This window comes from Somniosus microcephalus, chromosome 1 (assembly GCF_052327205.1).
Source record: "Somniosus microcephalus isolate GS21.2 chromosome 1, FLI_Smic_1.0, whole genome shotgun sequence".
NCBI lineage: Eukaryota > Metazoa > Chordata > Chondrichthyes > Squaliformes > Somniosidae > Somniosus > Somniosus microcephalus.
The window spans coordinates 142,666,835-142,680,624 of record NC_140987.1 but is presented as its reverse complement, the minus strand read 5'-3'; the positions used below and the strand labels follow the sequence as shown (position 1 = coordinate 142,680,624).

The 13,790-nt window shown below is 48.6% G+C and overlaps 1 protein-coding gene across 1 annotated transcript in view; it reads right to left on the bottom strand.

The window, feature by feature from the left end:
• LOC147124388 (aldehyde dehydrogenase 1A1-like) overlaps nt 1–13,790 on the bottom strand; it is a 173,633-nt gene that overhangs the window by 139,650 nt on the left and 20,193 nt on the right. Inside the window, exon 3 of the mRNA XM_085986329.1 lies at nt 10,548–10,688. Within this exon, the coding sequence (XP_085842455.1) occupies nt 10,548–10,688 (141 nt within the window). The remainder of the gene's footprint in view (nt 1–10,547; nt 10,689–13,790) is intronic.

Here is a 13,790-nt window from a genome sequence, read left to right as displayed (position 1 = left end):
TCAGCTGCACGACAAAGTCCCCACCAGCGCTACTTAAAGGACAAGCACAACCTTGAGGTAAGTTTTGATTTTTGCTTTTGTACTGATTCCTGTGCAGTTTATTTGAGCAGTGGCTTGGTGTAAGACATTTAAAAAGTTGTTAAAGCGTGCAGGGAGCGCTGCTGGGTGTTTGCAAGACTTTGGCCTAGAAATTGGGTATAGCCCCGCTTGAGGCGCTAGAACTGGCGGTGCGCTAAGTTTATAGCCAGACGAAACTTATCGCTGCCTGGCGAGATATTGGGTTGCATCGCCCCCAAAGGGGATTGAGGCACTAATTCAGCCATTGCACGGTGCTCCTAAGGCGCAAAAGTTCAGGCGCTACTCAATATCGACACGGACGGGCGCAGCGCAGGTGATCTCAATTATGGGAAACCACGAGACTTCCAGGCGCCGGCCGGCTCTTAAAGGGGTGGGTCAGTCAGCCTGAGCTTCAACACCCAATGCCCTGTAGGCCTCAGAATCGGCGCTTGCCCTTCTCTGGCGTTAGAAACTTGTTGAGCATGGAGAAGGTTAGACAGAGAGCAGAGCGCGTCAGCACTGAGGCTCTGGACCAGTTGGTGGCTGCAGTTGAGTGCCGTCGAGATGTCCTGTATCCGGACAATGGCAAGAGGCCGAATCAGAAGGCTCACCGACGATCTTGGAGGGAGGTTGCTGTGAGGGTCAACTCCAGCAGCATGGCGACCAGGACCCCTGTTCAGTGCAGGAAGAAATTCAACGACCTCACACGGATCGTTAGGGTGAGTGATGGTTTAGCAAACTTCTGATTCCCTCCATCTGCAGCTGACTTCGGGCACCCTGTTGCAATGGTGCCCCAATGGCCATCTGCCAGCAAGCACCCATGGCCCTTTCTGGCCACACACATGGACAGATGTCTCAAGGCCTCATGTAAGGGCTCTTTCACCATGGGGGGCATGAGATTATCTCTCAAGGCATCATGTTACAGAACTTCCCTTTCTTTCCCCTGCAGTCCAAGCTGGCGACGATCCGAAAGGAGCAGCGTCGAACCGGTGGCAGACCTCCACAAGTGGTCACTCTCACGGATCTGGAGGAGAGAGTGCACCAGATTCTTGGAGGACGCCTGTCTGGTCCTGTGACCACTGCATCTGCCGACCCCATTTCCGACAGCGAGGGTAAGACTCTCACCTTTTTCACCTGTTGCCTTCCACTTGGTCCCCCCGCCAGCATGCATCCTCAGTGTGCAGCCATGTCAGAGCCTTGCCGCAATCTGGCATGCCTTTCAGCAAACCTGTCCTTTTGCTAAAGCCACTCTTCCACCTCCCTACTTTCAGATGAATCAGCACCAACTCGGGCTCAACGCACTGAAGCTGCCAGTGCCAGTGCCACCGGAGGCGAGGAACAGGAGGGCTCCGGACCAGCCGCTGCAGAATCCGGGGAGCGGACACATCTACAGACTGGGGATAGTAGTCCCCTGGAGGGGAGGGGGGGGGCTCTGAGGATGAACCAGTTGCCGGACCAAGCGGCATGCAGCAACGCAAGGGGGATAGGCAAGTTCGGCCACCGTCTCCCCGGAGGGCAAGGCAGGTCATCATGACTGCTGCACAGAGTGCAGATGAGGTGCGTCGCCTGGCTGAAATGAGCAAACAGGCCCGGGTCAGACACACGGAGCTGATGGCTGCAGTGGAGAAGATGCCTGAGTCAATAGATTCATTGGCTAAGAGTATGTTGGACTTCGGGGCAACAATGGAGAGGACTCTCCAGGGCTTTGGGGCAACAATGGGCAGGACTCTCCAGGTCTTCGGGGCAACAATGGACAGGTCTATCCAGGGCTTCGGGGCAACAATGGACAGGACTATCCAGGGCTTCAGCCCAACAATGGAGAGGACTGTCCACGGCTTTGAGTCGGCTATGGAAAGGACTGTTCAGGGCTTCGGACAATCCCTGGAAAGGTCTGTCCAGTGCTTGTCCGAGGCAGTGGAGCGGTCGGCACCTGCCTTGTCCGAAGCAATGGGAAAAACTGTCCAGGGCTTCTCCGAAGCACTGGCACCTGGCACACAGGTCCTCACTGTTGCCACGCAGTCACTTGCTGGGCTCCTCCACACCCAAATTGAGGCAACGCGATCTCTCACTGCAGCCACCCTCTCTGCATCAGTTAGGATCACCCCGGGCCCTTCCAGTCCCATACAAGGCCAGGAATCAGTGGAGCATGCGATTGTGGCGGATGAGCCGAGCCGCTCCCCTCAGATAGCCAGTGTGTTGTCCGACCATGGTGCAGGTGTCCTCTCTCGGCAGGAGACCATTGCACATGCCAGCGCTGGGACGTCTGCATTGCAGCTGCCACCACCTGCAGGGCACACTGCTTCCAGCCATGGTCACATCAAGCATCCTGCGTCCGCACCCTCCAAGCCCAGAGGTCGGCCAGGCCATACCTCAGGGGCTTCTGCGCTTCCACACAGTCAGCAGGTGTCCCCCAGCCTTGAGCCCGCCACTGGGGTCCAATTACGTAGGAGCAGCAGGGAGGGAAGGGGCCAGGCGCGAAAGAGAAGTCATTCTCCCTCAAGGGGCCAGTTGTAGAGGGAGGTGCTGAGACGTTTCTTTGTCCAAATTCAAGGACACCCTCACGTGTTGTTATATTTGCAGAAGGTTTGTTGAGTTTTGCGGCTTTGCCGAAGAGTTCACAGTTATTTAGTAACTTATGGTTTCTGTTGACATTACGTTGTTTTGCTGTAATGAAAGACTTTTGTGCCAATAAACAGAAGTTTCAATGTGGCATGGTGCACGTGACTACTTTCAGTGATGCTGGCATTCAGAGGCCGTCAAACATCCAAAGTGCGCATGAGTTAACACTCTCATCATTCCGCCACAGGGGTCTCGAAACGAGTCCTGATGAGCCTCTGACGTATGGCCCTTCCACTTTCAGCAGCCCTTCCATCTTCCTCCTCCTCTTCCTCCTCCACCTGCTCTTCCTCCTCCTCCTCCTCCTCCTCCTCCACCTGCTCTTCCTCCTCCTCCTCCTCCTCCTCCTCATCCTCCTCCTCCGCCTGCTCTTCCTCCTCCTCCTCCTCCTCATCCTCCTCCTCCACCGCCTGCTCTGCTGGTCGTTGAGGGACAGCTGGAATTGGTGGGTGCGTTGATTCGCCAAGTTGTGGATCATGCAGCAGACGACGATGATGTGTCCCACTTGCTGCAGCGAGTACTGCAGGGATCCCCCCGAATGTTCCAGACATTGGAAATGCTTTTTGAGAACACCAATAGTGTGCTGTTTACTGTGCCTGGTCGCCTGATGGCCGCTGCTGATCAGCTCTTCTGCTGGGGTGTCGGCCACACGGAGTGTTGTCATCAGCCATGGCCAGAGAGGATAGCCCTTGTCCCCAGTAAGCCAGCCTCATCTTCGAGCCAGCCCCTCAAAAAGGTTACAAACTGAGGTCAACCGCAGGATAAAGGCATCGTGGCTGCACCCTGGGAAATGCGCGGTGACTGCCATGATGATTTGGCGGTGGTCACAGACCAGCTGCATGTTGAGGGAGTGGAACCCCTTGCGGTTGCGGAAGTCCTAAGGATGATGGCATGGCGCACTGAAAGCCATGTGTGTGCTGTCAGTCGCCCCCTGCAGCATGGGGAAGTCCGCAATAGAAGCGATACCCTGCGCGCGCTCCGCCTGCTTGTGCAGGGTCAGAGGCAAGGTCATGAATTGACGCCTTCGCCTATAAAGGGCATCTGTAACTTGCCGGATGCAACAGTGGACTGCAACCTGAGCGACAGTCGCAATGTCCCCAATGGCTGACTGAAAGGATCCGTTGGCACAAAAATTGAGGCCATCAGTCAGTTTAGCGATCACGGACAGAGAGGTTCTGCACCGTTCACGCGGCTGCAGATCCTGACCAAGCAGATGGCACAGATCAGTAACAATGTCCCTCCAGAATCGGAGCCTTCCCAAACACTGCTCCTCCGACATGTCAAGGCTTGTCACCTGCTGCCTAAAGACCCTCGCAGCATCCCGTCGGATTGGCCGACTTCCATTGCCCCTCCTCCTTCTGGCCAATCCCGGCCCTCTCTCCCGCCGTCTCTCTGCCCCTTCACAGTATTGGGCGATGAGGCTGTCGCCCTCCAAAGAAGCTCCCATTCCGATGCCAGTTGGTCAAAAGGCTTTTAGGTGTAGTGCTGCAAGTGCTTCGGACAGGTTTGAAGGTCTCAAGTACTCTAAAGCTAAATTCCCAAAACTCCGCTCCACAGTAGCTCGCCAACTCTATCCAGCAATGATCGCAATGAGCAGGCCAAGTGGCTGAAGATTCTGCACTAGAGCTGTCCCCTTTAAATAGCGCCCCCCCCACTCCGAGAAGGGCCTGCTAGCCCTCCCTCGAACTGTCACTAATAGCACTAGGCGTTAAGGCTCCGGACGCTACCCAATATGCGCTCAGGCGCTCCTAGAAGGCGTTGCACACTGAAATGACATCATGATCTGCTTGCGCTCGCGGGCGCGCGCAAACACTTAGCGCAGGCACTAAATGTATAGTCAATATCTGAGTTGTCGCTATCTTCATAGCGAACGCCCCAACATAGGGTATCGCCCCAATTCTAGGTCTCTTTAGGCGCTCAGCGCTGGCGCTACCAACTGAATTTCTAGGCCATTGTCTCTTAAAGGAAGGCCGCTGACTACACCATTTGCTCCCAGTCATGGGGCCTTTACTTGCACTCTCCCTCATGCTGCAGAATGACAGGGAGATAGAGCAGAGGCAGCAAAGGGGACAAGCTGCTCGCAGAGGGAGGAGGAAGAGGAAGAGGAGGAGGAAGAAGAGGAGGAAGCAGAAGAGGAAGCCATAGTGGGTGCAAAGTGGTTGACTCTTAACTGCTATCTGAAATAGCCTAACAGATCAAACAATACAAAACACAATAATAAGAATAAAACCAGATGGACCACGCGGCATCAACCTAGGCACTGGCCAGTCGACCCTGCAAAGTCCTCCTCATTAACATCTGGGAACTGTTCATCCCAGTTTGGCATAAAAATAAAACAAAAAAGGTGACCACCGTGGCTAACAAGGGAAATTAGGGATAGCATAAGATCCAAGGAGAGGACATATAAATTGGCCAGAAAAAGCAATAATCCTGAGGGTTGGGAGCAGTTTAGAAGTCAACAAAGGAGGACAAAGGGATTAATTAAGAAGGAGAAAATAGAATATGAGAGTAAGCTTGCAGTGAACATAAAAACTGACTGTAAAAGCTTTTATAGATATGTGAAGAGAAAAAGATTGGTGAAGTCAAGCGTAGGTCCCTTGCAGTCAGAATCAGGGGAATTTATAATGGGGAATAAAGAAATGGCCGACCAACTAAATACATATTTTGGTTCTGCCTTCACAAAGGGGGACACAAATAACCTCCTAGAGATGCCAGGGAACATAGGGTCTGGTGAAAGGGAGGAACTGAAAGAAATCAGTATTTATAGGGAAATGGTGTTAGGGAAATTGATGGGATTGAAGGCCGATAAATCCCCAGGGCCTGATAATCTACATCCTAGGGTACTTAAGGAAGTGGCCCTAGAAATAGTAGATGCATTGCTGATCATCTTCCAACATTCGATGGAATCTGGAACAGTACCCATGGATTGGAGGGTAGCGAATGTGACCCTACTATTCAAAAAAGGTGGTAGAGAGAAAACGGGGAATTACAGACCGGTAAGCCTGACATCGGTAGTGGGGAAAATGCTAGAGTCCATTATAAAAGATGTAATAGCAGAACACTTGGAAAACAGTGACAGGATCGGACAAAGTCAACATGGATTTACAAAAGATAAATCGTGCTTGACTAATCTACTGGAATTTTTTGAGGATGTAACTGGTAAAATAGTTAAGGGAGAACCAATGGATGTGGTGTATCTGGACTTTCAGAAGGCCTTCGATAAGGTCCTGCATAAGAGATTAGCGTGTAAAGTAAAGGCACTTGGGTTTGGGGGCAAGGTATTGACTTGGATAGAGAACTGGTTGGCAGACAGAAAGCAAAGAGTTGGAATAAACGGGTCTTTTTCCGAGTGGCAGGCAGTGACTAGTGGGGTACCACAGGGATCGGTCCTTGGACCCCAGCTATTCACAATATATATAAATGATCTAGACAAGGGAACTAGATGTAATATCTCCAAATTTGCAGACGACACAAAGCTGGGTGGGTGTGTGTGCTGTGAGGAGGATGTTGAGAAACTCCAGGATGATTTGGACATGTTGGGTGATTGAGCAGAAACATGGCAGATGCAATATAACGTGGATAAATGTGAGGTTATCCACTTTGGTGGCAAAAACAGGAAGGCAGATTATTACCTAAATGGCAATAGATTGGGAGAAGGGGAAGTGCAACGAGACCTGGGTGTCCTTGTGCACCAGTCGCTGAAGGTAAGCATGCAGGTGCAGCAGGCGGTTAAAAAGGCAAATGGTATGTTGGCCTTCGTAGCGAGAGGGTTTGAGTACAGGAACAAGGATGTCTTGCTGCAGTTGTACAGGGCCTTGGTGAGGCCACATCTTGAGTATTGTGTGCAGTTTTGGTTGCCTTATCTGAGGAAGGATGTTCTTGCCATGGAAGGAGTTCAGCGAAGATTCACCAGGCTGATACCTGGGATGGCAGGAATGATGTATGAGGAGGTATTGGGTCGATTGGGCTTGTACTCGCTGGAGTTTAGAAGAATGAGAGGGGATCTCATTGAAACTTATAAAATTCTGACAGGACTGGACAGACTAGATGCAGGAAGGATGTTCCCGATGGTCGGGGAGTCCAGAGCCAGGGGACACAGTCTAAGGATAAAGGGTAGGCCATTTAGGACAGAAATGAGGAGGAATTTCTTCATCCAGAGAGTGGTGAACCTGTGGAATTCTCTACCACAGAAGGCGGTGGAGGCCAGTTCATTAAATATATTCAAGAAGGAGTTGGATATATTTCTTAAGGCTAAAGGGATCAAGGGGTATTGGGAGAAAGCAGGGACCGGGTACTGAATTTGAATGATCAGCCATGATCGCATTGAATGGCGGAGCAGGCTCGAGGGGCCGAATGGCCTACTCCTGCTTCTATCTTCTATGTTTCTATGTTTCTATGGAACTTGCGCAAAAATTGGGAGAGCTGTCCCACAGACTAGTCAAGCAACAGCCTGACATAATCATATTTACAGAATCATACCTTTCAGCCAATGTCCCAGACTCCTCCATCACCATTCCTGAGTAAGTCCTGTCCCAGGGGTGGTGGCACAGTGGTATACAGTCAGGAGGGAGTGACCCTGGGAGTCCTCAACATTGACTCCGGATCCCATGAAGTCTCATGGCTTCAGGTCAAGCATGGGCAAGGAAACCTCCTTCTGATTACCACCTACCACCCTCCCTCAGCTGATTAATCAGTACTCCTCCATGTGAACACCACTTGTAAGAAGCACTGAGGGTAGCAAGGGCACAGAATGTACTCTGGGTGGGGGACTTCAATGTCCATCACCACGAGTTGCTCGGTAGCACTACTACTGACCAAGCTAGCCGAGTCCTGAAGGACATAGGTGTCAGACTGGGCCTGTGGCAGGTAGTGAGACAACCAACATGAGGTAAAAACCTACTTGACCTCATCCTCACCAATCTACCTGTCGTAGATGCATCTGTCCATGACACTATTGGTAGCAGTGACCACCGCACAGTCCTTGTGGAGATGAAGTCCCATCTTCACACTGAGAACACCCTCCATCGTGTTGTGTGGCACAACCATTGGGCTAAATGGGATAGATTCAGAACAGATCTAGCCACTCAAAACTGGGCATCCATGAGGCGCTGTGGGCCATCAGCAGCAGCAGAATTGTATTCCACCACAGTCTGTAACCTCATGGCCCGGCATATCCCTCACTCTACCTTTACCATCAAGCCAGGGGTCAATGAGGGATTCAGAAGAGCATGCCAGGAGCAGCACCAGGCATACCTAAAAATAAGGTGCCAACCTGGTGAAGCTACAATGCAGCGGAAGCAGCATGCTATAGACAGAGCTAAGCGATCCCACAACCAATGGATCAGATCAAAGCTCTGCAGACCTGCCACATCCAGTCATGAATGGTGGTAGACAATTAAACAATTAGCGGGAGGAGGAGGGTCATAAACATCCCTATCCTCAATGATGGCAAAGCCCAGCACGCGAGTGCAAAAGACAAGGCTGAAGCATTTGCAACCATCTTCAGCCAGAAGTGCCAAGTGGATGATCCATCTCAGCCTCCTCCTAAGGTCTCACCATCCCAGAAGCCAGTCTACAGCCTTTCCAGCATTTTCTGTTGTTATTTCAGATTTCCAGCATTCGCAGTATTTTGCTATTTTACAGCCAATTCAATTTACTCCATGTGATATCAAGAAATGGCTGAGAGCACTGGATACAGCAAAGGCTATGGGCCCTGACAACATCCCGGCTGAAGACTTGTGCTCCAGGACTAGCTGCACCTCTAGCCAAGTTGTTCCAGTACAGCTACAACACTGGCATTTACCCGACAATGTGGAAAATTGTCCTGGTATGTCCTGCCCACAAAAAGCAGAACAAATCAAATCTGGCTAATTACCGCCCCATCAGTCTACTCTCAATCATCAGCAAAGTAACGGAAGGTGTCGTCGACAGTGCTATCAAACAGCACTTACTCACCAATAACCTGCTCACCGATGCCCAGTTTGGGTTCCGCCAGGGCCACTTGGCTCCAGACCTCATTACAGCCTTGGTCCAAACATGAACAAAAGAGCTGAATTCCAGAGGTGAGGTGAGAGTGACTGCCCTTGAATTTTTTACATGCTGCCTGAACTCCTTTCAACAGGCGTGGGCAGATTGTGCATTGTGATCCCCGCGCCCGTTGATGAGCTTAATCAAATTTCACCCCCTAAGTCTTTTAAAAGAGTGAACAGAGAAACCCAGCAGTGCAGATATGTAGATCTTTAAAGGTGGAAATACAGATCGAAAAGGCCATTAATAAGGCAAATCCAATTCTAGGTTTTTCACACGGGGCACTGAATATAAAAGGAAGTGATGTTGAATTTATACAGGTCTTTGCTGAGGCTACAGTTGAACAATTACATTGCATGTTATGGGCACCATACAATAGAATAGTAGAATAGGGTTGCCAACCCTCCAGGATTGTCCTGGAGTCTCTAGGAATTAAAGATTCATCTCCAGGACACCACTGTGAGAAACTCAGAAGAAACATCAAGGTTAATTAAAAAAATTGTGCATATTTTTCATTTTCTTTGAACACTTTTGTTTACTAATTGCAAAAATATTGGAGCTGAGAAAAGGGCTGTTTGTCTGATAGTCAAGAATCAGCCACTCGGGTAATGAAGAGCCTGTTCACTTTCCAATGAACGTGGGAAGGTGGTATCCTGTGAGGATGGACTTGTTGTTCGACCATTGGTGGGGGTGAGGTCACTGGAGGCGGGAGGCCATATGAGGAAACCTCCAGGAAAATATCCAACTAGTGTTGGTAATCCTATATTAGAGCCACAGAAAGGAGACAACAAATATGTACTAAAATGGTACCAAGAATGAGTGGAATAGTTATGTGGAAAGTCTTGAAAAATTGTTTTTTTTACTGGAACAGATAAGATTTTTTTTATGTTGAATCTAATGAAGGTTTTCAAAACTATGAAATATTTTGAAAGGGTAAACAGTGAGAGATTTTTTTTCCACTGGATGAGTAACAATGAGTTATAGACTCATCGATCTCGATTTTAACATCCCCCCCCGTCACTGCCGTCATAGGCACCACAACATAATATTAACGTCAAGGCAGGGGAAGTCCCGCACGGTTTGCTGCCCAGCAGCAGAAACCTGGCGCCAGGAATTCTGCAGCAACAGCCTGGGTTATGCTGAGCAGCTAGTATGCTGGACTCAACGAGACATACCAGCCCTTGGCATGATAGATTTGTGGCCCACCTCGGGACCTGGCTTGGGCCCCTGCAAAAAGTATCGGCACCACAGGAAATCGGTTGCCTTGTGAAGGGGATCGATTGGCTTTGAAAAATAAAACAGTCTGCTCTGCTGGGCCTGCTGGGTGAATAACTAATGGTTGCCCAGTACTGCATTATATAATTCCCCATTCCCCCCCACTTTCTGAAGGGCACCCATAGTGGCATAACAATATGGAAAGGAGGGACCTCCCCAATCCTAGATACTTCAGCCAGGTTTGAAATGGAGGTTCTCAGCGGGCACTCCCTGGCATTTGTGCTGGCAAAGCCTTCTCGCAGATTCTCTGGCTCAAAATACTACCACAAAGAATCCTTTCAAAAATGATTTGTCCATTTTTTGATTTAAACTAAGAATGGTATTTCTAATGTGTAAAGGTAACTGTAGTAAAAAGGAATTGCATAGTTTTAAGAGAAAGCTATTGTTTTAGAGCAGTCGTAACTGTACAAATACTCTTAAAATAATTTCCAACACACATGAATGGGAAAGTTGTGCTAGAAGTCACGCTCTAGCTATTTGTTAAGTGTGAATTTTTAAGCAGCACTTTTAGTACAATAGCGTACCATTAAAGTAACGTTGAAATCTTCATGGAAATGTAAAATATAACTCACACTTAGCATAACACGATCTCGTTCCATCAAATCAGCAAGTTTATTCAAAAGCCTTCCTCTTTCAGAAGCATCCATCCTGCGCCATGGTGATCCAATCTGAAAAGCTTCCCTGGCTGCTTTTACTGCCTTGTCAACTTCCACCTTAAAGGCAACAATTCACAAGCAAAACAGTTACACTGAGATTTTATGAAAGTTTAGCAGTGTAGGTGAGTAACATTGTTATAATTAGGCAACATTTTAATAGACAACAGTACAGTAGTTAAACTTAAGATACTCTACAGTAAATAACATTAAGATATTCTACACTTGGTAACATTAAAGCTTGAAGTGATGGTCACAAATATATCCACTTAGCCACTTACATTCAGCTTTTCAATGCCTGAATATAATGATACATTTTAGGGCGCAGACATATTGACAAATCAAGAGACACATTAAATGAATAGTGGTGTGGTTGATGAAAAGAATTAAAGCTGACATACTTAGAAAGAAATAGGCCTAGAAATTCAGCTGCACAAGCGCTAAATGGCCTCCTAAGCGATGTTCCCTTTAATTTTTTTTGGGAGCGCAGCCCATTCAAAATACCGCACATGCATGGTTTTTCCAATTTAAAACCTGGTGAGATGACTACGTGGGAGCTGCAGAGCACTATGCGGTCATGAAGCTTAAAGAGAATGTGCTGTCTCTCCCTCTAACTTAACCTTACTGTATGTACATAACCTACTTATATATGTATAACTTACCTGTTAGGGCCGTTGCCCCTTTAACTTACCTTTTAGGGCCATTGCCCCTTTAAGACGTGCCTTAGCGTGCTGACGTCACGTCACGTACGACGTGACGTGCGTGAGGCGGCTGCCGGCCCGACTCGGCCCTCCAGAAAGGCCGCCGGCACAGCCCGGCCTAACGTCTTCGGCCGCATCGATCAGCCGCCGGGAGCGCCGCTATCTTCCGCTCCCACGGCAAGCACCGGCTCAGCCTGGCCTCCAGCTCCCGCTCCCGACTTCGGCCCCAACGGCCAGCGACGCAACGACCGGCAAACGTGATGACGTCACAACCCCGAGCGTGATGAGGTCATCACGCTCCCCACGGGACTGCGAGCTCATTCCTCGTGGAGCCTCCGCCGGAACGGGACCTGCGCCACGGTGCTCCTCAGTTGTATTGTCCCCATGCTTGAGTCTTGGAAATTGTTTGTCTGTAAGTATTTTAGAATGCTATAGATGATTAGCGTACACTGTATGTTGTAGAAAATGTTTAGTTGTAACTTTTCTCTGTCTAGCTGGTTAACTAGTAGCTGTATTTGATACACTATGTACAGGGCTAATTTAAAGAGAATGCCTTCCAGTTTGCTAAATGTATATTCGTTGCCAAATGTACTGTGTTGCCCAGGCGTACCTAAATTTGTGTATACATATCAGTTATGCGTTTGTATACTAATGTGTGCTTCCATTTCTGTGTTGTATTTCAGTTTTACAATAAGAATCTTTCAATAAAGCGTTACAAGAAAAGTCAAGCCTTGTGATTTTATGGGAAGATATCAAGTTGTTCGCTATCTGTCTAGCTCTGCATAGGATCGCGTTGCGAGGGCAGAATAGAGAACATTACTCCTAAGCCTCCAATATGGCGGGCAGGAAACACATGTTCATTGCGAGACAGCAGTGCACTACCTGTCATATTGGTAAAGTCAAAAAAATTAGCGTTCAATGTCCGTGCCTGAAACAGGCATTAGGCCCTTTGCATATGCAAATAAGGGGCCTAATGCCTATTTGAGGTCCCCACTGTAAGATTGGTTTGCTCTAAGGCAGTCGGTGGGTGCCAGTGCTAGGTGCACTCAGGAAAACCAGGTCTATATGCCGCCTAACAGGCAGTCCTTAAAGGAACCGCCTATTAGGTAGCAATCAACAGGGTAAGTTTTTCAAACTTACCTGAATATGGATCCAGGAGGAGCAGGAGCATCCTTCCGACCCAACTGCACCCCTTCTGGTCTGATTGCTCTCCTTCTGACCTGGTCGCCACCCACCCACCCCCACTTTGCTCATGTACCAGAGGGCGTCTCCAATCACAGTTCATCGGCGAGCTGTCTGTTTTATCTGCAGCTTGCTGGCTCCATGGAAATGAGGCCCAAGGCCCAATTTCAGGGGTACTTTGGGCCTTGCCATTCAGTATTGTACCCTGTGCCCCCCACACACCCAAAATGGATGTGTCTGAATTTATAAGACATCATTTTTGGATTCACAAGATATGCTAGTAGTACATTCTTATTTGGAAGTGATTTGGCTATCTTTTAGCAAAACCAAATTAAATTTCGCTGTCTCATTAGAACAGGAACAGGATTTGGCCATTCAGCACCTCATGCTTGTTTCACTATTCAATTAGATCCTGGCTGATCTGTATCTCAACTCCATTTAGCTCTCAGATTGTCATATAAACCCAATTGGTTCACTAGTGTCCTTTAGTGAAGGAAACCTGCCATCCTTAACCAGTCAGGCCTATATGTGACTCCAGTTCCACACCAACATGGTTAATTCTTAACTGCCCTCTAAAGTGGCCTAGCAAGACATTCAGTTGTATCAAACTGCTAACGTGGTCCAAGAAGAAGACCCACAACCATCTTCTCAGGGAAACTAGGATGGGCAATAAATGCCAGCCTTGCCAACGTCTCCCGCATCCCATGAATTTAAAAAAATTACAGTAACTAAAAACAATTACCTGACAGGGTTTCTTGTTCGCTTTCTGGCCACGTTACTAAAAGCCTACCTAGATCTCAAGACAAGGATAGACACTTACAAAGGTATTAGGAATTGGGACTTGCTCATGAAGGTGATCTAAGGTACAAAAGCTGAAACAATTTTCTTTCAGTTGCTGACTGACCAGCTATGCATTTCTAACATTTCCCATTTTTAATAGTCCATACTTTCTTATGTTCTTAATGCAATGCACAAGAAATACAAAGAGTAACATGGAAAGAAAGGCAAAAGTAATGGCCCATATTTTCCGATTCCTACGGGTGTGTACAAGCTGTGTACACACCTGTAGGGACCTCGCAAATGGCAGTTTCAGGCATGTGAAGCGCATGCACTGAAAAACGGCATTTCCGATCTGTCAAGAATCCTCTTGACAGATCGGACGCCTGCCCTGGAGAAGGGCCTCTGCGGGTGGAGAGTTCCGCTTTCTGCAGAACCTCCGCCCGCTGAAATCCCTTAAAAATCTTATGCCTGGTAAAAGCAGGCGTAAGGCCTGCTTTTA